Genomic DNA, 26,907 nt, shown 5'->3' with positions numbered 1-26,907 from the left:
TAAAAATAAAGGACATAGCGTTTCGTCACTCAAGACCCGACTCACCTGCTGTAATGCGCGTATTCTCCCTCGCCCTGCTTCCCTTCTATTCTGCGTCCTGCTCTGATTTCATTTTTGCATTCTATAAACTTTATACTTAATTCTAAAAGTAGTAATAGAAGGCAGCCCCATAATTTCCCAAAGTTCCACGTCAATCACAAAGTGTTGCCGCACGACGAATGACTCCCGTAGACCTGGGGTAGGGATTGAGGAGGGGCTTTAAAAGAGAAGCGCTTTGATTGGTGTTACCACAGCAACGGCTTCATCAACACGTGCCGTTCGTCCAGAGCCATGGCGGAGGGTTCGGCGATGAGCCGAAAAAATTTACAAATGTTGTCAGAATCCCTTGCCAAGGTGGCGAAGCATTGTAAGTAATTTACATTTGTGTGTTAATTAGACATTTAAAAACAGAGTCAACTTTAGAAGTAATCATTCTTTAATTTTCTTGCAACCTTCTAAACAGGCGCCGCCACTGAATATTCTGGGTGGCTGTCCAATACCCCTTTTGTTAACTGATTTACTACAACTGTATTTTATCAAGCGGAGAAAATAATCGTATTTTACCAGTGATTATTAAATGGTTTAGTATTCGCAATGAATCCTTTTAAGTGGGAAACGAAAACTTTGCATGACTTAATTACGATTCAAGTGGTTACTTTATACAGCTGGAACTGTTGTCGCTGTAAGATATTCATAATCATTGTATGAAAACAGAATAAAACGGCATTACGTTAAGCTGACGGAAAACTGCATGTCGTTGTATATAATTCATTTTATGCAGTAAATAGCAAACTTAGACAGATGCTATTGCACAAGGTTAAAAATAGCTTCATTTTAGTTGATTGTAGACAACATAATTTTTATTATACAACTACACAAGTTATATTTGTAGGATGACAATTTAAAAGTTTTAAATTAATCCAGAAAATCAGATTTCAGAAAGGTAAAGTTCTCTGTGAAACTCCAACTGAAATTTTGTTCGTCCCAGTAAACAAATAAAAACAGGTTATGGTTAGGAGCAGACACTGAAGTGCTAATCCTGCACCAACCCACACATTTTTTCTACAAGCTAGAGAACCAGCTTCCAGGGCAGGATGACAAAATATTCCAAAATACTTCATAAGTGTTAAAATTGAGCAAGTATGCAGCGTGTTTACTTGTGTAACATACTTACAGTGTAACCAACAAGTCATCAATCAATTTTCAGCTCTGCTTAATTCAGTTCAGGGGACCATCACCTGCCTAGTTGCATTAAGTGCAATACAGGAACCAGTTTCCAAATGTGGTGCCAGTCCATCACAGACCTCATGGTTTACTTCTTTGTAATTAAATATCCTAGAATGACCTTGTGCTGCATTTTGTTTTGTTAAATTAAAATGTTATGTTTGGGCACAGTAGTTAGTGATGCTTTGCCTCAACAGCTTACCAGCCTTGGGTTTGAATCCTGGCCTGGGTACCTTCTGCACAATATGTCCTCTCTTGACTATCATGGTTCACTGGTTTGCCTCCTGTGTCCCAGAGACGTGTAACTGTTATATTGATTAGCTCTTTTACACTGACCTTGTATTAAGGATTGAGGATGTGTACAGTGTGGGAGTGGGAGTGTGCTGTCCACTGGCCTGTCCAGGGTTGGCACCTGCCTTGTACCAGATGCCAGCTCAAGATCCTGTTACCCAGAGCTGGATTAAACATGTTTGATGATGGATTGATGGATGAGCTTTACATGTCTACTTTGTGAAGCATCTTGTGAAGCTATTAAACAATTGCTCAATTAAAGGTAACATATAATATACAGGACTATATACTATTAAACTATCATTGCCATGTTTTCAAACTTTACATTACATGTACACAAAATTAAGTCCTGTGTCTTTTGAGCTTATATCTGTATCAGCAGTGTCACGCCAATTTGTAATAATCTAGTCTAATGTAATATCAAATAAAAAGAAACTGCCTTCTAATGCAATCATCTTAACTTATAATTTTCATTCCAATTGCAATGTTAAATTTTTTCTGTTAATAGGTAAAAAGTGGTAAGTCTTTTACAGGTTCATGAGGTTGCTTCTATCACGTGTTTTAAGATGTCTGTTTATGTCCTCTCTAACATCGTACTTCTGACTTAAATTATGTCATGTGTTTGTTCTTACTCTTCCTTCCCTGAATTAAATGTGTTTAGAAAATGGACGGGTAAAGATTTTATTATTTTCTATCTTATTTTTCAGTCTCATGTTTCTATTTTGCTTAACTGGCACATGGCTGTGCCCATTTTCACATAATTGGTATTCTTTATATCTCATATGATATCATATTTCGTTGGCAGTCACGCTCTAGTTACCAAATATACTTTAGTAGCAGATGTAATTAGAATAGACATTTATATAATCTGAATGTTTAATTTACTTTTTATATTCTTTTTTTGTACATCAGTTAACAAAAAAGAAGTGAAGTGCCTAATCAGACTTTATAATGACTTGGTCGGTGAGCAGAGTGAACGGCGTATGGGAGCTGGTTTGGATCGTAGTAAGTTTAGGAATATTCTACACAACACGTTTGGAATGACCGATGACATGACCATGGACAGAGGTAAATACTCTGAGGGGAAGTCAGCTAGCTGTGTACAGCAGGCAGAGCGCTGGAGTGCCCCTTCCTGGACTTGGCCCTGCCTGGCTCTGGCTGTGTTCTCCTTCTCCCCTCCTGCATGACTCCTTTCCAATGCAAGATGTACTGTCAATTTTGTTAAAGCCAAAAACATTAAGGATTTCTTTAGGGCACAGGTTGTATTTTACTATTGTTTTTTGGCATTGCACTGAGAAACCCGTAGCCCATAGAATAAAATGATATACCTGCCCTCTCAATAGGTGGAAAGACATGCCAATTTCTACTTGTAACACTTATCACCGTAAACAGTTTCTCATGGGTCTTTCCTGTGATCCACTTTGTGATGTGTGTTCCCTTAGTTTTTCTGGCCCTTTCTTCCAATTGTTCTGGAATTGCCCCCCAGTTTTGTCTTTCTGGTTGCAGAAAAGCCAGTTTCTCTCTTCCCTTCTGACTATAAACATCATTCCTATTCCTCAAACTCTACTTCTTTAGGATCTTTCAGAGCTTTTACTCATCTCTCACCAGTGTGAACTGCTGTGTCTTGGCACTACAACGGCCCAATTATTTTGTTGTCTCTGGGAGTAACTGGGCGATGTACATGGGTATATATTTTTCCCTTTTTTAAATTTACCTTTTTATGTCTGTTAAATTCCTTGAATGAATAAAAAAATTCAGCTAGCTGTGTACTTTTTTGGATGGGGTCTACGCAGCTGTGGAAATCAAGAATTACTTTACAGTCATTACAGTTTTGCTCACAAGAAAGTGAGATCAAGGATAAAATTAAACTAGGTATAGTCAAGTGTTTACAATAAAATGGTTAAGGAGAACCATATAAGTGCAATAGAGAAGTGATTAGCACTGCAGCCTCTCGGCTCTACAGTAGTGCCCCAGATTAAAATCCTAACCTGCCGCTGTGTTTATGTTGAGGGTTTTCTGGGTAAGGTGGTTCACTTCCACATCCCAGTTAACTGTAAGTACACAGTAGACTATTTTAAATAAACTACATTATAAGAATAGCTATAACGTATGAAAGTGGCATTTTGTACTATAACCCCATTCAGAGACGGGTTCTGCCTTTTACTGAATGCTTTTGGTATAAACTCCAGATCCTCACGATCCACTGAACAATGAAGCAGGTTCCTAAAACAGATTGATTAGTGATTTACAGCAGGAAAACACATTTTTATAGACCACAAATTTGTTACAATTTTCTGTGTATCTACACTGTTTTGTCAGTTCAGTATTGTAAATTGTTAGAAAAGAGACAACATAATATATAAAATACAAAGTGATTTTATTTTTTAGAAATCTGTCTTGGTGAGGCACACATGAAGCAGTTAAGCCAGCAAAAGCTTCTGGCTGCTCTGTGGGCATTTCCGAGTTGTCCGTGGTCAGTTGAGAGACATGGTGCTTAACAAGTGTCTGAGGCCTACCTCTGTATTTTCCATCAGTGGGCCGTGGTTGATACACCTTTGTATGGTAGGTACAAAGGCCAGATTACCTCAGATAACATAAATGAACAAACCAGCTTAATGTAGTTCAGGATTGTGGAGACTATGACCAAGGCACCAGTCCATCGAAGGCCCACTCATATACTGTACACTGTTGGTCAAACATTTTAAAACATTTCCATTTTTCCAGTTTGTATTGAAGTTTAAGCCATTCAAGTCCAGTCACTAACCTGAAATTATACAAAGGTAAGAGGTAAACTGCAAGGGGTTAAAAGAAGTTTAGGTTACCAAAAACTGAAACATAATATAATTTTATACAAAGAGGGACTTTTTCTGGGTAAAGTAATGAGTTAACAACTTATAGCTTTCTTGCAGCAATGGAAGCTAATTAAACCTTGAAGGTTTATGCAAACAGTTGCTTCAGGTGTCCCAACTTACAAACCCCCTGTCTGTATTAAATCTGTGTTTCAGCATACTGTGTTTTTATACCCTCTGAAGCATTATTTGGACGATACTGCACTGCAGGAAGTAGTATATTACTATCATAATGATGAGAAAAAGGCAATTGACGATGGAACACAAACAGACCATTATATCTCTTAAAAGTAGAGTTGTTGACTAACTTCTGTTAACACGTGCGATTAACACGTTAAATGTTTCAGCAATTCAGTTTTTTAACTCTACCCCTAAATGCGTTCATTTAATTTGGCCACTCTTCATATGTTGTAAATGAAGCACTACCAAATGAATCCAAGTCTATTACTAGTTGTAGCAGGTCACCGGTGATCACTTGATCATTTCCTGTGTTGTTTCTTGATAATCTTCATCCACAATCAGCATTAGAGTTGCCATCCATTACTTCCAACACAAGATCATTCCATACTGGAACATAAAATACTACATTCTGTATTGAATCAAGGGATGCAATCCATCCTGTATTTTCATACACATTGTTTCATATATACTGTACACTAGCTCTTTAAAATGCAAGGGACAACATAAGAACAGTTGAAATCAAATTAGTTATACAAGCGGAGTGATTGTGTTTAATCTCTGTGGCGTGTTGACGTTGCTGGCAGACAAGCTCTGTGCACTCCATGAGACTGAAGGTCAGGATTATCATTGCTGTTCTCAAGCATTGGCAATAAAAAACGTCACAACGTGCAGCATGGCAGAACATCCAAAAAAAACAACACCCAAACTGTGAACATTACTATGGTGACGTCTGCTAATCCTCCATAAAAGAGGTCTGAGTGGGAGACAGAAAGTCAGTGGGTCAGCCCTGTTCCTGAGAGATGTGTGACCTGAAACAGCACAGTACACGTGCTACGCATGCCTGAGCAGCTAAGGAGCAGATGACACAAATTGGAATTGTTTGATTCCTTATACCTCACTCAGACTTCCCTCAAAGAAGACATGGCATGATGATGCTGTTGTTTTATTAATTGTACGTTACCCACTGTAACCTACATTAGCCTGTATTATACTGTAACCAATAAAACTAGACAATTATCAGTGCAAAGTGATCATGTTAATATTTCTGTACATTTGGGCTGAAGGTTTTTTCTAATTTATAAATGATACATTCAATGACAATGTGCAATTTTAAACATCCAAATAAATAACTCTATCGTGCAGTCCTGTGTGATATTTAAAATTTTTTTCAGTCTGTCCTGCTTTATGTTATCATCTTCCTTCATCTGGAATGGAGTAGTAATGAATGTTAAAAAAAAAAAATTTCTCTTTGTTGAAGGAAATACATTAATTTGTCATTGCAAGTAAGGGCTTCAAATCCCTGTTAGAAGAAAAAAAACAAAGAAAAAGCACAGTTTGAAACATTTATTATAATAAGTAATTATATAACATATTTAGTTGCTTTTGTTGTTAGTAATAATTATTGTAACTAAGTTACTTTTTAAGTAACACTTCCCAACACTGCCCCCTTGTGAACATTTGTTTTCTTAAACTTTCACTTGAACAACTAGTTTAAATAAACTGGAATGCTTATGAAAATGGCTGCAAATAAATACTTTTGTCAGAAAATAAATAATGACTTATTTTTCATCTTCTTGTTATTTTAAATTATTGACAGAACCAATCAAAGTGCTAGACTAATTTGCATTGTGATGTGGTTCAAAATAATAAACAAAAAACTTACTTCTTGTTGCAGACTGATTCATGTGTCACTGCTTATTCAGTTGTTTATGTTACACAAAAGGTTTTAATAAACTATTTGAAATAATTTAATTTGCATAATTGGTTAAAATATATTTTATTAAAAATGAATCACAGAGGTATTTCTGCTTTAAAGAAACATTAATATGTTTGAAGGAAATGCAATAAATTGCGATTAATACACCCTCAATTTCGAGAAATTACGATTTAAATGTTTTAATCAAACAACAGCCCTACTTAAAAGTTTAAGTCTCTCCTTCAGAGAAAGATGTCAGTGAGTACAGTTTCCTACACCATCAAAAGGAACTTGGAAACTGGAAGAAACTCTTGACAGGAACAGGTCTGGCAGAGCCAAAGCCCAAACAAAATGAGAAGACAAGTGTCTGAGACTGAACAGCTTGGGTGACGGGCACCTCACAGGACAGTGGGCAAAGTAAGCAAGTGTCACTTTCCACTGTGAAATGAAGCTGTAGGTCTGACTGGTCAAGTGGCAATATGAAAGCCAGGGCTAAAATAGCAAAATATGGAAAAAAAAGGCTTGTTTGGGGCCACTGTTTTGCACAATAGAGGACATTTATTAGTAGCATTTGAATATTCACTTATATGAAACCATTTAATATGAACTGAACTTTATATATTGTGTGTGTATATATATATATATATATATATATATATATATATATATATATATATATATATATGTGGCATATGGCTGGTGTCCATGACTGGCCGGGACACCCCTTTGTTATATGCTCAGGGGGAGCAGCCATGGACGGTGCAAAACCTCCCCCAGGTTGGAGCGGTGCCTCAGTTTCCCACAGGGCTCCATGGGATTTGGAGTTGGGTGCAGCCCTGTTGGATCCCACAGGAACCGCCAGGGGGTGCTGCAGCTGGGACTCCTGAGCCCATATGGGCAGCGTATTCGCCACACCCGGAACTGCAGCCGGAACTCGGCGATCAACCACCTGGAGCACTTCCAGGTGGACTATAAAAGGGCCCAGCAACCACCACTCAATGGCCAGAGTCGGGAGGAGAAGGACTACGCTTGGAGAAGGTGTGGTGATGCAAAGGAGAAGAGTGCTTGTGTGTATTGACTGTGTTGTGGCTGTGGGGATTACAGGGAAGACGTGCCCCACAGGTGAAGAAAATAAAAAGTTTCTTTATTTTTATACGTGCCTCTGGTATGAGTCTGTGTCGGGTCAGGCACCTATATAGTGACTTTTTACTATATATATATCTACAGTGCATCCAGAAAATATTCACAGCGCATCACTTTTTCCACATTTTGTTATGTTACAGCCTTTTCCAAAATGGATTAAATTCATTTTTTTCTTCAGAATTCTACACACAACACTCCATAATGACAACGTGAAAAAAGTTTACTTGAGGTTTTTGCAAATTTATTAAAAATAAAAAAAACTGAGAAATGACATGTACATAAGTATTCGCAGCCTTTGCCAGGAAGCTCAAAATTGAGCTCAGGTGCATCCTGCTTCCCCTGATCATCCGTGAGATGTTTCTGCAGCTTAATTGGAGTCCACCTGTGGTAAATTCAGTTGATTGGACATGATTTGGAAAGGCACACACCTGTCTATATAAGGTCCCACAGTTGACAGTTCATGTCAGAGCACAAACCAAGCATGAAGTCAAAGGAATTGTCTGTAGACCTCCGAGACAGGATTGTCTCGAGGCACAAATCTGGGGAAGGTTACAGAAAAATTTCTGCTGCTTTGAAGGTCCCAATGAGCACAGTGGCCTCCATCATCCGTAAGTGGAAGAAGTTCGAAACCACCAGGACTCGTCCTAGAGCTGACCGGCCATCTAAACTGAGTGATCGGGGGAGAAGAGCCTTAGTCATGGAGGTGATGAAGAGCCTGATGGCCACTCTATCAGAGCTCCAGAGGTCCTCTGTAGAGAGAGGAGAACCTTCCAGAAGGACAACCATCTCTGCAGCAATCCACCAATCAGGCCTGTATGGTAGAGTGGCCAGACGGAAGCCACTCCTTAGTAAAAGGCGCATGGCAGCCCGCCTGGAGTTTGCCAAAAGGCACCTGAAGGACTCTCAGACCATGAGAAACAAAATTCTCTGGTCTGATGAGACAAAGATTGAACTCTTTTGTGTGAATGCCAGGCGTCACGTTTGGAGGAAACCAGGTACTGCTCATCACCAGGCCAATACCATCCCTACAGTGAAGCATGGTGATGGCAGCATCACGCTGTGAGGATGTTTATCAGCAGCAGGAACTGGGAGACTAGTCAGGATAAAGGGAAAGATGACTGCAGCAATGTACAGAGACATCCTGGATGAAAACCTGTTCCAGAACGCTCTTGACCTCCGACTGGGGCGACGGTTCATCTTTCAGCAGGACAACGACCATAAGCACACAGCCAAGATATCAAAGGAGTGGCTTCAGGACAACTCTGTGAATGTCCTTGAGTGGCCCAGCCAGAGCCCAGACTTGAATCCGATTGAACATCTCTGGAGAGATCTTAAAATGGCTGTGCACCGATTCTTCTCATCCAACCTGATGGAGCTTGAGAGGTACTGCAAAGAGGAATGGGCAAAACTGGCCAAGGATAGGTATGCCCAGCTTGTGGCATCATATTCAAAAAGACTTGAGGCTGTAATTGCTACCAAAGGTGCATCGACAAAGTATTGAGCAAAGTCTGTAAATACTTAATGTACATATTATTTCTCAGTTTTTTTTATTTTTAATAAATTTGCAAAAACCTCAAGTAAACTTTTTTCACATTGTCATTATGGGGTGTTATATGTAGAATGCTGAGTAAAAAAATGAATGTAATCCATTTTGGAATAAGGCTTTAACATAACAAAATGTGGAAAAAGTGATGCGCTGTTAATACTTTCCGAATGCACTGTATATATATATATATATATATATATATATATATATATATATATATATATATATATATATATACTGTACAGCACAGGTGTCAAACTCCAGGCCTGGAGGGCCGCAGTGGGTGCAGGTTTTCTTTCTAACCCTTTTCCTTATCAGTGTCCAATTTTCACTGCTAATTAACTTCTTTTCCCTCTATTTTAGTAGCCCTCTTTTTAAGGATTAAGTCTTCTAAATTAATTCTTTTCTTTATTAAATGACAGCCAAACAGAAATGAGCCAACAGATGACCAGCTAAATTGGGGCTTCAAACAAACTCCAACCAGTTCCTTAATGAGAAGCTGATTCTTACTGTTAATTAAACCCCTTTTATTCAATTCCATGGCTTGTTGCCACAGCAGACATTTTCAAAACTGTTGATATTCTGTTTTTTTCTAAGAACTCCTAAAATGTTTTGGTAACCTGAGGGATCAACCTAACTGAGACCTTCATCTTTATTTTCAGATTTTGTTTGAAGGGTACAGGTGAGCTGGTCATATCCTGCTTGTTTTATGTCTCATTACTGCCCAGCTGCTAATTAAGGAATAAACAACTAAGGGGCCAGAGTCAAGCTAATTAAAACCAAAGATAAAGAAGTTAATTAGCATTACAAACTGGTCCCTAATTAAGAAGATGGTTGGAATGAGAACCTGTAGCCACTGTAGCCCTCCAGGACTGGAGTTTGACACCCCTGCTGTACAGTATACTACTGGTCAAAAGTTTTAGAACATCTCAAATTTTCCAATTTTTCTTCAAATTTAATGAGTTGAAGTGCAATAAATGACCTACAATGGTGAAAAGCTAAGCAGCAAACCAGAGGCCAGAGGTTTAAATTTAAAGTTTAGGAGAACCTGAAAAAGGAAATTTCAGAATATTACAGATGGTCCTCCTTCAGGGAACAGCTAAATGGTTTCAACCTGCAGATGTTCTGCTGCAGTTAAAGTACATTAAGCCTTGCAAGTTAAAGAAAACAATTTGCACAGGTGTCCTAACTGTTCTTGATTACTTAAAAATCCTCTATCTGTCTTAATGTAGGGTTGGAACAGACAGTATATACTGTATATAACAAATAAGTAATAATTTAAAAACTAATAGTTTAAATAAAATTTACCCAGAATCTAAATTTATATATTTTTTTCAATTATAAAGGAGGTTTAATGTCACATATTTGTGTACAAACTTGAACACATTTTTGATTCCTAAAGTAAGCAATAAAACTTACTTTTATAATACTTTTTTTAAAATTACTTTTACAATAAATGAGTGGCGGATTTTTCAGCTTTAGGTTTTACAGTTAAAATTTTCAGAGAGACAAGAACAGTTACAAGATGACTGCTGAGTAAATACTAGCCACATGCATTGTGCCTGATGTACCACCCACCAGTAGGTAATGTGTCTCGTATCCTTCAATAGAAGCAAACATCATGGATTAGTCTCACATGTACAAAGCCTTCTTGAAGGTTAATTTTCTTACTTTTTGTTCATTCTGTAGTATGTTCAGACAATCATGTGTGTGTGTATTATAAAGTAATACAGTATATATATGTATATATGTAATATATATATTATTTATCTGCCTATTTATGTATTTACCTCAACAGCTATCTATCTAATCACACAGAACTTCATAATGCTATAATTTAGAGGTTTGGGAACATTTTTCTGGGTTTTATGAATTGCCATTGGTTTTATGATAAATGTTTATAAATGGTTTTTTTTTTTTTTGTATCCTATTTTGTTTTTCGCGCTATTTTGGGACATTTGTCCTGGCCACAGTCATACTGTTGTTTGCAGTGGTGCTTCGTTGTTACCATGTGACAAAAGGAAGTTGCACCGTGTGACGTCTTCAATTAGTCAGTATATAAGATGGTTCCACAGTATTCCTGCTGTCCAAGTTTTTGTTTTATTCATAAAACATTTGGAGACAGTAGCTGAAAACAAGTCATGTTATGGAGGTAAGACTTTGGCCAGTGTCGTGGCAGTGATTCTTGATTTACATGTTGGGCTTTGGAGAAATCACCTAATTGATTTTGATCACTTTTTGTTTGTTGGTGTAAGAGTTCTGTCATTCATCTCCCGATTGTTTCTGTTTTTTGCCTTTTAACTTACCTCTAATTGACTCTGACAAAACACATATTTAATTTAAAATGTAATTGAAAAATAAATGTTTTTGTTACAGATTTTACATAATTGTGTAGTGTTGGACAGTAATTGTTAATGTGACTCATGAAATGTGTTTTGATTGTTGGCTTATTATATTTTGTCTTCATTTAGCATTTCGTGCTTTTGACAAGGACAATGACGGCTTTATTAGCATTAAAGAGTGGATAGAAGGCCTCTCTGTATTTCTACGTGGGACGCTGGATGAAAGAATAAAATGTAAGTTAATTCATTCATGCTTACTGAAGTTATACAAAGACTGAATTACACAACTATGATGGACAAACATGACAGAAGTCACTCAGTTGTCGAGTACCTTATTTCTTCGATATTAGAACATGTGTTAGTTTGCAGAATTAAAACTGTGTTCAGAGACTTTTCATGTAAAGAAGGCAAGTGTTTCAAAGATGAAGGTGGCCATGTGTTGTGTGTTGATTTGCACATGCAAGTAAGCATTTCGCTGTACATGTAACATGCACTGCCTGCCAGTCTAAACATGTTCTTCTACTTAAACCATTTTTATTTTTGTCAGATTTACATCACTGAATTATCAATTATCCATCTATCCTGCTTATCAAATACATAACCCTTCTTTCTATCAGTGCAAGTAATGCATTTTGTAAGTAGCGGGCAGATGTGTCTGTTCAAATCCTCTAACAGAGCAGACTTGAATATTCTACTTCAGAAGAATGAGTCAACTTCGAGGATCTGCTCAGTGTTTTATTAAAACTGTTGCAGTCTTTCAATTGCCTCGCATTTCTTTCCACTTGCGTTCCTGATTCAAGCACTGTGTGTGGAATGTGCACATTATAGCTTTGTCTTCATGTTCTTTCTCTCACATCTCAAAAACATTCATTTTCAGTTAATTGTCAGTTCTACAAATGGCCTGCTTTACATTTTTTGTTTTGTGTAACGGAGAGGAGAATAAGTAAGGAAATATAAGGAAGAATGTTTAAAAAGTGGTATATATTATGGACAGGCTTAAGTAACCAGTCAGTCAAATAATATTTGGTCTACCTAATTTTATCATTTTAAACTTAAGTGCATGCTTTGCTTTGGAGAAGGCAACAAAGCAGTGATATATCACTATAAATACATTTGCTCACTTCACTAGAGGTAATACTGGCCTTCTCAGAGGTTAGTGATTTATTAGTCTTGCTGAAGCCACATGTCCACATAATATATACATCTAGAGACTACCTTCAGTGAATTGTATCTAAAACTGGGAGAGAACAATTAGGCTGCCCACTGAGTTTCGCGTTTCTAAACCAATCCAAAGCCTCATGAAGGCAGCAGAGATGGTCTCGTTAACCTGGTCCAACAGAGAGCAAGCTTCTGTTTATCATCCACAGTCAAAGTCTCCTAAAAAAAACTATTAGACATATACATGTGTGTCGTTTGTACAGAGAGCACATTACTCATTTTAAAAATAAACATAATCTGACTCAAGGGAAAAGGCTTTCTGTAGCATCAGATTCTACACTGGCATTCGACGGCATCAGTGGACGAGTGGTAAACGTGAATGATATGTTGTCGCAGGTGTTGTGTGTGCTCTTTGTTGTTCAGCGTTCTGCAACAACACTGTAGGAGTCAATATGAGCTTGAATGAATTGGTAGCTATTTTCATGAAATTGTGTCACACTCCATCAATGATAGACGTGGACTATGATGTTTGCTGATGACGTTGTGATCTGTAGCAATAGTAGGGAGCAGGTTGAGGAGACCCTGGAGAGGTGGAGATATGAGAGGAGAGGAGTGGAATGAAGGTCAGTAGGAACAAGACAGAATACATGCATTACCGCCGCCAGGATTTAATTCAGGGGGGTGCATAAAGAGATTTTTTTCTTTCTACGCTCCCCCCCGCAACAAAAACTTTTTTTGTATATGTATGTGCTCATTAAATACCTGCCAATACAGTCGCTATCTCTGAACAGTACAGAGCAGTCAGTTTTTGCATAGATAGATTAACCACTTAAGGCATGACCTAATTTTTAATTTTCTGACAAAAAATCATCGACTTTTTTTTGTTATCATATGATCACTGGAATATAGTTAAAAATGTTATTGATGTATTCAGTGGCATAGGTAGTGCTTTTTTCCTTAAGTTTTTAATGTAATTTTGTAAGCACTTACATACAGCTAGACCTCTTTTTACACCGGTTAATAGTTCCGATTTCTGGGAGAACAGTACACTTTAGAAAAATATTTCAAATAAAAATTGTAGACATTGATAAGTTCTACAACTTTTATGATAAATATTTTTCTCTAAAACGTACTGTTCTCCCATAAATCGGAACTATACACGGCGTAAAGAGATCTAGCTGTACACTATAAGAGGCTACGAAGTTTTATCTGGCTGTTTCCGAGGCACTCAAGATTGGCATGACACTTCCTGCAACAACCTGCAGTATTGAAAGATCTTTTAGCACATTACGGCGCGTCAAAACTTGGAACCGATCTACAATGAGTGACGATAGATTAAGTGGATTATGTATGCTTAGTGTACACAAAAAAAGAATAAATAATTGTCCAAAATTTATCGACAAAGTTGTAGACAAGTTTGGACAACAAAAAAGAAGGCTTGAGATGCTCTTTTAGAAACAAAGTGAATGATTGTTTATGTATAGTTGTAAAATGTAAACGTCTAATTGTAATTTAAAAATTTAAAATAAAAACTATTTTTTCGCGTTTTTTCTTATTATTGAAAGATTTATTTTTTTTCTCCATTTCCTTTTTTTTCAAAAGCTAGGGGGGTGCACGTGCACCTACTTGCACCCCCCTGCCGGCACCCATGAATACATGTGTGTAAATGAGAGGGAGGTCAGTGGAATGGTGAGGATGCAGGGAGTAGAGTTGGTGAAGGTGGATGAGTTTAAATACTTGGGATCAACAGTACAGAGTAATGGGGGTTGTGGAAGAGAGATGATAAAGAGTGCAGGTAGGGTGGAATGGGTGGAGAAGAGTGTCAGGAGTGATTTGTGACAGACGGACATCAGCAAGAGTGAAAGGGAAGGTCTACAGGACGGTAGTGAGACCAGCTATGTTATATGGGTTGGAGACGAGGGCACTGACCAGAAAGCAGGAGACAGAGCTGGAGGTGGCAGAGAGTTAAAGATGCTAAGATTTGCACTGGGCGTGACGAGGATGGATAGGATTAGAAATGAGTACATTAGAGGGTCAGCTCAAGTTGGACGGTTGGGAGATAAAGTCAGAGAGGCGAGATTGCGTTGGTTTGGACATGTGCAGAAGAGAGATGCTAGGTATATTGGGAGAAGGATGCTAAGGATAGAGTTGCCAGGGAAGAGAAAAAGAGGAAAGCCTAAAAGAAGGTTTATGGATGTGGTGAAAGAGGACATGCAGGTGATGGGTGTAACAGAACAAGATGCAGAGGACAGAAAGATATGGAAGAAGATGATCAACTGTGGCAACCCCTAATGGGAGCAGCGAAAGAAGAAGTGTCACACTCCATCAAAAGGAGCGTTATGAGAGTTGATAACGGAGAGCCACAGGTGATGCAGATTTCAGTACTCAAAACACCTGAATCAACAAATCTGCCTGACGAGACTAGTAAAGCACAGAGAAGGCTGTACAGCATCCACCTTCTGACTGTGCGTCCAAACGCTAAAGAAATTTAACATTACTGTGCAACTGGAAATGCAAACAAGCCATGACAAAATATCTGCAGTGTTTTAACACTTTGTATATCCGTGGACCTCACTGCTCATCTAAACTCTGTTTGCTGTTATTATGTCATATAGTGATGCACAAATTAAAATAACAGAACAATACTGTAACAGACAGAAACACTTCTTAAATGTATGAAGCCCGGTGACCGCAGTTGTCTACGTGTGTGTGCGAGTCTGTTTCCACCGTCGCAGTGCTCATTACAATGTGCAAACTATTAAGCTTCACTTTGATTGAGCTACTCAGCTCCAGCAATTTTAACTTTTTATTTTCTCTCAGCCTCACATCTTTTGTTCAGCACCTTTTGCTCTCCCCCAGAAACTCTGGTGATTGTTTGAAATGCATGGACTGGAGGAACTGGGGGCTGGTGTTTAGGAAGAAGCCCAGTGGATGTAGTCTTTGCAGCACAGTTCAAATAATCATTTCTTTTAAAAGTAATATAGTCAAAATGCATTTGTTAAAATGCACATCTCTAGGCTTCCAAAGGTTTTTTTTTATTACATCCACTTTATAAATATGCTTTCATTCTTTTTGTGCTTAATGTTTTTGTCCAGACTGTTTTGATGTGTATGACTTGAATGGAGATGGATATATTTCAAGGGAAGAAATGTTTCATATGTTGAAAAACAGCCTCACGAAACAGCCAACAGAAGAAGATCCCGATGAAGGAATTAAAGATTTAGTTGAGATAACCCTGAAAAAAATGGTATGTTTTCAAATTGCAGTATACTGTTGATGGTATACATAAAAGATGTTGATGGTATCAGCAGTATGGTGGCAGAAGGGTTTGTGTTGGTGTCTCACAGTGCTGGTAGGTAGATTGGGTTCATATCCCAGCCTACTGACTGCACATGGTAGTATTTTGGCTTTCCATCCACATCCTAAACATGTGTGTGCTAATTCTTGACTCTAAATTGTCCAAAGTATGTGCATCAGCATCAGCTCTTCTATGGACTGGGCCCTCAAACCAGGACTGGTTCATTCCTTCAAGAAGGAAGTAGCAATGATGGACAGGCACCAGGCCCCATGACGCTGAACTGGCTTAAGGGGATTTAATGATAGCTGGATATATGTTTTAATATTTATACATTACTATTTTCAAAAAGGTCACTGGCCAGGTCACAACTTTATTTGCAATTTAAACTGATAAACACCGGTGATCCGGCACCATTGAACTAACAGGAAACACGAAAGCAGGCAGAAACTTACTTTCAGTTGTCATAGAAGACAGGGGTTTGCTGGCATCCTGACTAGAATGGATGGTACCTTACCCACCCGGGACACCTTTATAATGGAAGGAGGCCCTCCCTGGGGCCCACACGGGTGGCAGCAGCTCTCTGGTGGGTCACCCATATACACTCCCGCAGGGGTTCATGGGAATTGAAGTTCAAATAATAGGCAGCCCTGCAGGGTCTCATTGGAGGTGGCAAAGGGAGCTGTGGGGAGGAGGTTTGTTTTTTAAGGAGGTTCTGCAAACAAACAAAGATAGGTAGATGAAGAGAATTTGCCAAGTGATGAAAAACTAAACATACTAATGGTTTTGTGTTAAAGAAGTTATGAAAAAGAAAAGGAAACATTTTAAAAATAACGTAACATGATTGTCAAAGTAATTGTTTTGTCACTGCTATGAGTGTTGCTGTTATCAAGGATTTGATTATCATTATTTATTTCAATCAGGTTTGTATTTGAAGGACGTGTTGTGTTCAAGTTACATTCCGTGTTTGTCAATCGTTGCAAAGATAACAGGTTTCATTCATCGAAGTGTTCACTACCCAAATCGCTCTGCAAGTATTTAGCGGCAGCGTCTCTATTAACTTGTGGAATGTTCTGCGAGTATTTGGCGGTAGCGTCACAAAGTTGTTTTCGTCTTGCTGCATGAGAAAATGTACCACGATGTCTGACACGCCTCCTTTTTAGTGTTTTCTCACAGCTTGGATTGCTGCTGTCATAATCGGTTTGAGTCTACATACATACATATATATATATATATATCTACATATATATACACATATATACATATATATACACATATACATACACACCTATCTACATTTTATATATATATATATATATACATATCTACATTATATATACATTCACACATATATAATATATATATGTGTGTGTGTGTATATATATATGTAGATACAGTATGTATATATATATGTATATATATATATATAATGTAGATAGGTCTATATATATATGTATGTGTGTGTGTCTATATGTGTGTGTGTGTATATATATATATTGTGATGATTATTCTTCTTCAAAAGAATGCTACACAATACAAAACAAAGTTTTGGGGACCGTCCCCATATATTGTCGTCCAGACAATTAAAGAAAAGAATGATTCAAAGTCTCAAAACAAAACAATGAACAGTTTTCTTGAGTCAAAATGGTGACTTTATACAGGAAAGGATTATGGGACAGGAAATGGTTGGCAAGAAGTGACGTTGAAAACAGGAACCGGAAACAACGTCATCATGATGGGGCGGAAGTGAGGTGGATTGATGGACCCGGAAGTGACGTCATCATGGCGGGCCGGAAGTGACGTCGTCGCGGCCATTTTGGAATCCGGAAGTGGAGGAATTATTTTTCTTCAAGTTTTCTGTTGAGCAAAAGAGATTCAGGTAAGTACCACGTGACAACCCACTATCTCGCGATGTTTCACTCACCTTTAGGCTCTTTGACTGCCTCCTAATTGCACATGTGTGACATGACCCCCCCTCAGCCCAGACCCCTCGGGTCGGGCGACCTGCACCGAGAGGTCGTGGATATGAGAGAGAGCATCTGTGTTGGCCTGCAAGGAACCCTTACGATAAATGACACTGAAACGATAAGGCTGAAGATTCAAAAACCACCTAGTGATGCGAGGGGTAGACTCCCGATGAAGGGACATCCACTGTAAAGCAGCATGATCCGTCACCAGAGTAAACTCACGCCCCAGTAGGTAGTACCTCAAAGACGTGACAGCCCACTTAATCGCCAAGGCTTCTCGCTCCACCGCAGCATACTTGGTCTCCCGGTCCAGCAGTTTCCGGCTCAGGTACATAACAGGGTGTTCAGCACCATCAACACATTGGCTCAGCACGGCACCCAAACCTGTGTCCAATGCGTTGGTCTGGAGGATGAAAGGAACAGAAAAATCAAGAGATCTTAAAACAGGTGCTGAAGTAAGGGCCAATTTTAAGTCACTGAATGCTTTCTCAACCGAATATCCCATACCACTTTTAAAGGTGCTCGTTTCCTTGTTAAATTAGATAAGGGCGCAGCAACTTCTGAGAAATGCGGTACAAAGCGGCGATAGTAACCTGCCAATCCCAAAATGCTTGTACCTGCCGCTTATTCATCGGACGGGCCAATTTAGAATGGCATCAATTTTGGAACATTGTGGTTTAACAACACCCCCTCCTACTAGGTAGCCCAAATATTTGGCTTCTTTTAATCCAAAAAAACATTTCTTCGGATTAATTCGAAGACCAGCAGACGCTAGCTTGGAGAGTATTGTTTTAACCTGCCATACATGATCCTTCCACGTGCTGGAATAAATGACCACATCATCTAAGTAGGCAGCACTATATGAATTGTGGGGCCTTAGCAGTGTGTCTACCAGGCGTTGGAAGGTAGCTGGTGCCCGTGCAAGCCAAAAGGAAGGACCCTGTATTGCCAATGTCCACTGGGTGTACTAAAAGCGTTTTTCTTTGGCGAGTCCGCTAAGGGAATTTGCCAATACCCTTTCGTCATGTCAAGAGTAGTTAGGAATTGAGCGTTCCCCAACCGATCAAGTAAATCATCCACCCGCTGCATGGGATACATCAAATTTAGAGACCTGATTAAGTCGAAAGTCATTACAAAACCTCCACGACCCATCAGGTTTAGAAACTAAGACAATTGGACTAGACCAAGGGCTATGACTCTCCTCAATAACCCCTAATTCTAGCATTCGTCTAATTTCCAACTCTACTTCCGCTTTCTTTGCCTCCAGGAGCCTATAAGGTCTCTCTCTGACAATCACTCCAGGGTTAGTAATAATATGTGAACAATCAGCGCATGCGTCCGGTATCTCGTCCACAACTTTAGGGACAGACAAGATAGCCGTCGAGATCTTGTCGTTGTTTGATGTCAAATCGGGCCAAAATTAAGATGGGCACATGACATTAAAAGAGAACGAGGCTGATTGGACGAGGGATCAGGTTCCCTGTCCTTCCATGGTTTCAGCAAATTAATATGATATACTCGTTCAGTAGGTCGCCGATTAGGTTGTTTAACCAAATAATCAACGAGACCTTTTCTTTCTTTAATTTCATAAGGGCCTTGCCAATGTGCTAACAACTTTGAATGAGAAGTTGGGACGAGTACCATCACACGATCACCCGGGACAAATTCCCGAATGGTGGTGTTTCGGTTATAATAACGGGACTGCGCTGCTTGTGCCTTTTCCAAATTTTCTTTTAGAATAGGTCTGATTTTCTCTAGTCTATCGCATAATTGCGCGATATATTCAAGAATATTTGAAGTTGGGAGGACCTCCTCTTCCCATCCTTCTTTTAACATATCCAAAAGCCCTCTGGGTTGTCTTCCATATAATAATTCAAAGGGAGAGAAACCAGTAGAGGTCTGAGGACTTCCCGATAAGCAAACAAAGCGAGAGGAAGCAACTGATCCCAGTTTCTTCCATCCTCGTTAACTACCTTCGTAACATCTGTTTCAAAGTTTGATTGAAACGCTCCACCAACCCGTCAGTTTGGGGATGATAGTCAGACGTTTTCTGATGTTTTATTCGGAGTAATTTGGCTACTTTCCTGAGCGTCTCCGAAGTGAAAGGAGTCCCTTGGTCCGTTAAAACCTCTTTGGGAATCCCAACACGAGCGAATATCCCTACTAATTCCCGTGCAATGTTTTTCGTATTAGCTGAGCGCAATGGAACAGCTTCCGGAAAGCGAGTGGCATAATCTACTAGCACCAAAATATATTTAAATCCTTTTAACGAGGGTTCCAATGGTCCTACGAGATCGATACCGACTCGTTCAAAAGGGATATCAATAAGGGGAAGGGGAACGAGAGGAGCTCGCGTCCTTCTAGGAATCTGGCGAAGTTGACACTCAGGACAGGAAGCGCAAAATCGCCGGACCTCCTCGTTAATTCCCGGCCAATAGAATCGGAGCTTTATTCTCTCTAATGTTTTTTTGGAGCCCAAGTGGGCTCCTAGAAGGTGAGCATGTGCTAATTCACACACCTTTCGCCGAAAAGTGCGTGGAATTAACAACGTTCGCACTTCTCCCTCGTGTTCTGCCACTCTATATAATAATTCGTTTTTAAGTACAAAGAACGGCATCGGTGGCATGGGATCCAGGGTTGTATAACCCTCGGTAGATACTACTGCATTCCTAATATTTTTTAAGGAATCATCGTTCCATTGTTCCCTTTTAAAAGATGATGGTGTTAATAGAAATTGGGCAGTTAAATCTTGTATAGGGTCTTGTGCGACCTTAAGGGGTGTATTTTCTGTCTCCAAGTCTTCTGCGTTAACTGCACTAGTTCCCACAGAGGTCGATGGGACATCAATTTCTTCACATCGGGTACCTGTATGGGTCCATGCTACTGTGGGACATGGCGTGGAGGCAGTCGGAGCAGTATTCTCCATTACTAAGCCTAAATGTTTCTTAGGTACAGTTACGTTATTACCGCTGGTAATTTTATTCCAGTCTCTACCCAATATAACTGGAAAAGGGGGATCCGGTAATACAGCCATGGCCATGCTCGTTAGGTGATGATTCACTCATATCACACATCTGGCCGTTTTATAATACCGGATATCCCCATGAATACATTTTAGACTAGTTTTTTTCCTAGTCCACTGTTGCGGTAAAACGAAACGGGTGGCAACAATGGAAATGTTACTCCCGGAATCAAACATTGCTCTTACCTTCCTGCCATTTATAATAACTGCACCTGTATATGGAAGAGATAAAGGATTAGTCACAGTGGCACAATACCTTTCTCCCCTAACTAATGAGCAATCCATGGGCTCGATGGTACAGTTGGGGGACAGATGTCCAATCTCCCCACAGCGGGGAAGACTGGCACCTCTGTCCCGTTTACGGACGGCAGGCTCGGGAGCTTGTCAGGTGGGCTCAGGAGTTGCCCCACATGCCTGTTGGGTTCGGCGGGAGAACCGTTCTGATTTCCCTGATTTGCAAGCCGCCCAGTGACGCTCTGTGATCTGGATTAAGGAGTCCATGTCCTCAAAATTATGTTTCCGTACTTGCTGGGCGATATGGTCAGGGAGGGCATGCACAAAAGTTTCACACGCTAGTAGCTCGGCCATTTTGTGTGAATTATTAATGTCGGGCCGTAGCCAGCGACATACTTTTCCCCAGGCTTCAAAGCCCTGGGTTCTTATCGGTCTCTCGGGATCGAACTGCCACTCCCTCCATTCTCTCGCCTGCTGTTCCTGAGATACGCCATAGCGCTTGAAGACCTCCTTTTTTAGAGTATCATAATCAGCTGCCTGCTCCTCAGTTAGATCATAATAGGCTCTCTGCGCCGTTCCCTTCAGGTAGGGAGACAGTATGTACGCCCATTCCGACCTCGGCCATGCGTTCCGCTTAGCGGTACGCTCGAAGATCAAAACGTATGTCTCGATGTCGTCCGATTCTGTTAATGTAGCGATAGCAATAGGTGGTGGCCGAGCGACCTCCGTCCGTACACCTGCAGCAGCAGCACGAGCGTTGGCTTCTGCTACTTGGGTCCTTGTCTCACCCATCTGTATTTCCAGGGTTTGCAGATCGCCCATGATGGTGCTCAGAACGGTGTTAAGGTCCTGTTCCTCCGACATCTTTAAACAGACAAAAAACAATCCTGCCGACTACGCCAATTGTGATGATTATTCTTCTTCAAAAGAATGCTACACAGTACAAAACAAAGTTTTGGGGACCGTCCCCATATATTGTCGTCCAGACAATTAAAGAAAAGAATGATTCAAAGTCTCAAAACAAAACAATGAACAGTTTTCTTGAGTCAAAATGGTGGATTTATACAGGAAAGGATTATGGGACAGGAAATGGTTGGCAAGAAGTGACGTTGAAAACAGGAACCGGAAACAACGTCATCATGATGGGGCGGAAGTGAGGTGGATTGATGGAGCCGGAAGTGGCGTCATCATGGTGGGCCGGAAGTGACGTCGTCGCGGCCATTTTGGAATCCGGAAGTGGAGGAATTATTTTTCTTCAAGTTTTCTGTTGAGCAAAAGAGATTCAGGTAAGTACGACGTGACAACCCACTATCTCGCGATGTTTCACTCACCTTTAGGCTCTTTGACTGCCTCCTAATCGCACATGTGTGACAATATATATATATATATATATATATATATATATACTGTGTATATATATATATATATATATATATATATATATATATATATATATATATTTGTGGAGCCGACCCGGACACAGACAGGCAGACATGCTCTTAATCACCACCACACGTTTATTATATATACAATATTTACAATAATGGTCACTCAGACCCAGTCCAGTGCACACTCACAAACCCCAATATACAGTCCTGGCCACAAATGCCTTCTTCTCAGGCCGCCTCCACTCTCCTCTCTTGCCTCGTCCTTCTTCCACCCGACTCTAGCCTTGAATGAAGGGAGACGGCCCCTTTTATACTCTCCCGGATGAGCTCCAGGTGGTTCTTGGCATTCCCCTCTTGGCCACGCCCCAGCGTGGCGGAAGTGCCGGCTATCCTCCCGGCAGCTCTCCGGGTAACCTTCTAAGTCTTCTCCCCAGCACTTCCTGGTGTGGCGGAAGTGCTGAGGCAACAGGTCCCCAAGGCATTGGGGCGCCTCCTGGCGGTGACCATGGGCCCCTACAGGGTGGGGCTTCCATGCCCTCAACCCGTGGCCCCCAGAGCAACCAGGAAGGCGACCCCCACGTGATGCAGGGTGGGCCTTGACCCTCTTCCGGTCCCTCACGGCGTCCCAGCTGGGTCATTGCCCCTGGCATCCCTGACAGTGCCCCACAGCCAGCGAAGACCACTCAGGAAGAGCGACCCGTCCCGCAAGGGCAGCATAGCCCCGAAGCGGGTCCTACTCCAGGACAGCCGGGGTCCGGTCCTGCTCTCCAGCACCACCACTTGGTGCTCCCCTGTGCCTCGCACAGGTTGCGCTGCCCCCTCCGAGGCCTCCACGCCCCTTTAGTCGGAGTCACTTGCTCCCTTGCAGCCTCCTCCAGCCGTGGTGGCACCCGCACACCAGCAGAGAGATCCCTCAACAGACGGTCCGACATCTGAGGGCAGGTCCCCAACGAAGGGGGTCCTACTGCTAGCCCGGGGTCTGTCCTTGCAATAGAGAAACACAAATGGGCAGAACCGCTGCATAGGCACCCTTCCTGTGCCACGCACTGGCAGCGTTTCCCCCTCCATTCGGCACCCCGGCACTTGCCTGTTCGGCACCCTCTCCGCGGCTTCCGTGTCCCTCTTGATGATGGAACCGCCGGCACCGCCTGCGCTCTCTCCGCCGGCCTCAGGGATTCCCTCTGCCCCTCGGAGGAACCGGCACTCAGCCTGCCATTCCTCCTGTCACTCTGGGACGCCCTGACGGTTTGAGACTCCTTATTACAAAGAAAGAGCCTCCTTCCCGTCTGCGTCCCTACAGTGCGACGCGAGACCGCGGCCGACTCAGGGCAGAGGGCGTTAGGACCCGGGGCACTCAGCAGCCCGTGTCCAGGCAGCGTCCTCACGGACTCCCCCCTCGTCGCGCGCACAGCTCGTTGCGCCGCACCTACTGTCGGAGGGCTGCTTACTTGAAACTGATCTTTTGAATCACAGCCATGTTCCATGTGAAACCTACCTTCCCCGCCGTGCACCCCCGGCTGGAGAATCCAGCGCCATGCCATCGGATCACCAATCTCGGCTCTTCTATTGACGCGACTGCCTTCCTCTCCAGTACCTGCATCCCTGCCCGGAGGGCACATAGCACCTGGAACAAATGCTGCTCCGCGGGCTGCAGGCACGCCTACACCTCCGCCAGAGCAGCCGGCAAAGACAGGAAGTTAACCGACGCGGAGCCTACCTGTCTGTCAGCCTCCGACACCGGCCACTTCCTGTGGGCCTTCTCCTCCGGCCCAATCGGGTCTCCCCCGTGCCCGTGATGGACATTCCTTGGTCCCGCCTCTCTACAGTCATCGGCGGGCACACAAGACACACCGTCCAATCGCGTGCCTGTCAGGGGGAGGGTAAACTACATTTTAAAGACGGTATATCACAACAGGTAAGTAGTACTAACAGCAGCTAAAATGTATATGGATCATTTCTCAATAGTAGATCCCTTTTGAAAGGCGCTACATGATGGCTGTGGTATAGAAATTACATTTTCTATGTGAACATCCAAATTTCTGCCTGTGTTAATGTGCCTTACCAACATTACCAGCAATTAAAGAAAATTAGTTTTGTGTCCTCTGCAGTGTTAATAGAGAGAGGCTTTGGTTTGGGATAAAAGGAAAAAAGGTGTAAAGACAGGAAACTTGCTTTTTGTTTTATATAGTGTAGAGAGACATCTTCGCTGACAATATGAGCGCCTTTTGGGTATCGTCGCGGTGGGTCTCATGTAGACTGGTGAGACGTCCCTGCCATTAACCGGACGGGATGGCACTATCGGTCCTCCACTCCTGTGCGTGTCTTCCATGACCTCATAATCGTATACGTGCAAAAGAAAGTGCGAAGCGCTTTAATATTAGTTTGTCGCGGTCTAGAAAAGGGATCCCGTGTTTGCAGTTTCCTGGGCTATAGCTCAGAGGAAGGAGGAAAAAAATTAAAAGTGCTCACTTTCACTTAAGGCAGAAGCGCAGTCAGTGTCTCAAAGGCCGGCACAGCTATGCACGCGCGTGCCGGCTGCTCGACTTTTATAGTACTTTTGCAGGGCAGGAGATTCCACTTTTTGCAGACACGTTCACGTGATCAAAAGTCTCAGCGCTGTTTGGAGGTCTTGCTTGTTCTCTGCATACTGCGTTCATAGTCAGTTCACGTGAGCCGCTCGGAGTACATGCATCGAAGATTCACAGCTGTGCTTGTGCTATCTCGTGCGATCTCGCGATGTCCACGGCTTTATTTAATGTTAGCTTAGACCCGGCACTTAAAAATTTCACTTGCAGTTTTGCTGAGTTTGTGTCAAAAACCACCCTGACCATCTCATCTTCGTCTGAATATTTAGCAGCAGAGTGTTTCTATTGGATTGCTGCTGATGGACGGCCTTATATGGGCAGGCACTCAATTACGTGGGAGGCGTGACGATGAGGGACGGAACTCCGCCTCACACGGCAACCGAGCTGCAGGCTATGGCCGGTATATATGTACATAAGTTACTTATCGTGAATTTCGAAATGAAACCTGCGTAACTTTTGTAAGTAAGCTGTAAGGAATGAGCCTGCCAAATTTCAGCCTTCTACCTACACGGGAAGTTGGAGAATTAGTGATCAGTCAGTGAGTGAGTGAGTTAGTGAGTCAGCGAGGCAGTCAGTCAGTGAGGGCTTTGCCTTTTATTAGTATAGATTTATTAATCTTTTTTAGTTCATATTCACAACTCAAAATACCTGATATTGTGAAAGTAATCCATTAGTAGAATTATATTTTAAAATATTTGTCTCCCTTTTTTCAATGTTTTTTTCTCTCTCTCTCAAAATAGATAGTTGAAATATATTCTTTTTGTTCTTAACATCAGTCTTATCGTACATATTGCATACCAGGGATTTTTCCTGCCTTGCATCCAAACCTGCTGCAGTAGGCTCCAGGTTTCCTGCGATCCAGCTCTGGATAAACAGGTTTAGACAGTGTATATATTGTTCCTAATCTCAGATGCTGTCTCTGTTGTTTTATGCCTGTCCGTACTCCTATTACCTGCTCTTGCTCACTGCCCCTAACCCTGACACTACATGCTTGTTTTTCTTTGATTTCTTCCTAGGTTGGGTCTGCACAATGATTCAAGTCTAAGAGCCCTGTTCTTCCTAAGCCCCCGTGATTTTCAATAGAAAATATTTTAAAAATTATACAATTTTGCCAAGTTGTTTATATTCAGTATCTAGTTTTGATTATGCTTGTTTTTATCAGACAAAAACAAAACCAGATAGTAAACCATGTAGTGTAGTAAGCTTCCACTAACATTAAACTTGTAAACATTAAAATCGTTCTGCATGCCGGCGTAAACGATATAAGGCACCAACAATCAGAAATCCTGAAGGCTGACTTTGCAGCTTTGATTAAAGACACGAAGGAGAGGACCCCATCGGCAAAGATCTTCGTTTCGGGTCCACTACCTCTCGTCAGACGATCCAACGAGTACTACAGTCGTCTGCTAGGATTGAACGACTGGCTACAGGGTTTCTGCAAGAAGAAGGATGTCGGTTTCATCAACAATTGGAATCTCTTTTTGGAAAGGCCGCGTCTCTTCAAGCGTGATGGCCTGCAGTTTCGGCGCCCGGGTCCACTCTGAAAACATATCGAAGGTAATTCGTTTTTCTTGACAATCTATCTCTGCTCTTAACCCCTTCCGAAATAATACTGTTGTGCCAGGACATGATGAGTGTTTAATAGAGTCTTCCGTTAAAGTGCACAACATCAATACTGTAATAAGCAATCTCAATGCACGTAGAAAACCTAGGAAATACGGCATAAACTCCAATAATCTAATTAAAATCACTATTTTAGAGGAACAATGTATTAAAACTATAAAAACAGATCACAGATTAAACAAAAAATACACACAGAGCGGCGCTAATAATAATTTAGTTCCTATTCCAAATATCAATAACGCATAGTATTCATCTCTGCACCTCGAAACATTAAATATGGCACTATTGAATGTTAGAGCTTTAACTAACAAAACGTTTTTTATCA

General features: G+C 41.3%; 1 protein-coding gene across 1 annotated transcript; it reads left to right on the top strand.

Moving 5' to 3' along the window:
- The first annotated feature begins 302 nt into the window (after positions 1–302).
- LOC120516094 (EF-hand calcium-binding domain-containing protein 1-like) lies at positions 303–26,017 on the top strand. Its single transcript, XM_039737553.1, has 5 exons — positions 303–406; positions 2,467–2,622; positions 11,440–11,544; positions 15,564–15,715; positions 25,976–26,017. Exons 1-5 carry the CDS (start codon positions 331–333, stop codon positions 25,991–25,993), a joined length of 507 nt encoding a protein of 168 aa, XP_039593487.1. The 5' UTR covers positions 303–330; the 3' UTR covers positions 25,994–26,017.
- The last annotated feature ends 890 nt before the right edge of the window (positions 26,018–26,907 follow it).

Source organism: Polypterus senegalus, chromosome 15 (genome assembly GCF_016835505.1).
Source record: "Polypterus senegalus isolate Bchr_013 chromosome 15, ASM1683550v1, whole genome shotgun sequence".
NCBI classification, from domain to species: domain Eukaryota; kingdom Metazoa; phylum Chordata; class Cladistia; order Polypteriformes; family Polypteridae; genus Polypterus; species Polypterus senegalus.
This window is presented reverse-complemented; position numbering and strand designations above follow the sequence as displayed.

What these genes read in the sequence shown, in the direction of transcription:
- LOC120516094 (XM_039737553.1), top strand. Translation starts at nt 331, where the DNA reads ATGGCGGAGGGTTCGGCGATGAGCCGAAAAAATTTACAAATGTTGTCA. An exon ending in TGCCAAGGTGGCGAAGCATT is followed by an intron (nt 407 to 2,466) that starts GTAAGTAATTTA and finishes TTTGTACATCAG; the next exon opens with TTAACAAAAAAGAAGTGAAG. An exon ending in TGACATGACCATGGACAGAG is followed by an intron (nt 2,623 to 11,439) that starts GTAAATACTCTG and finishes GTCTTCATTTAG; the next exon opens with CATTTCGTGCTTTTGACAAG.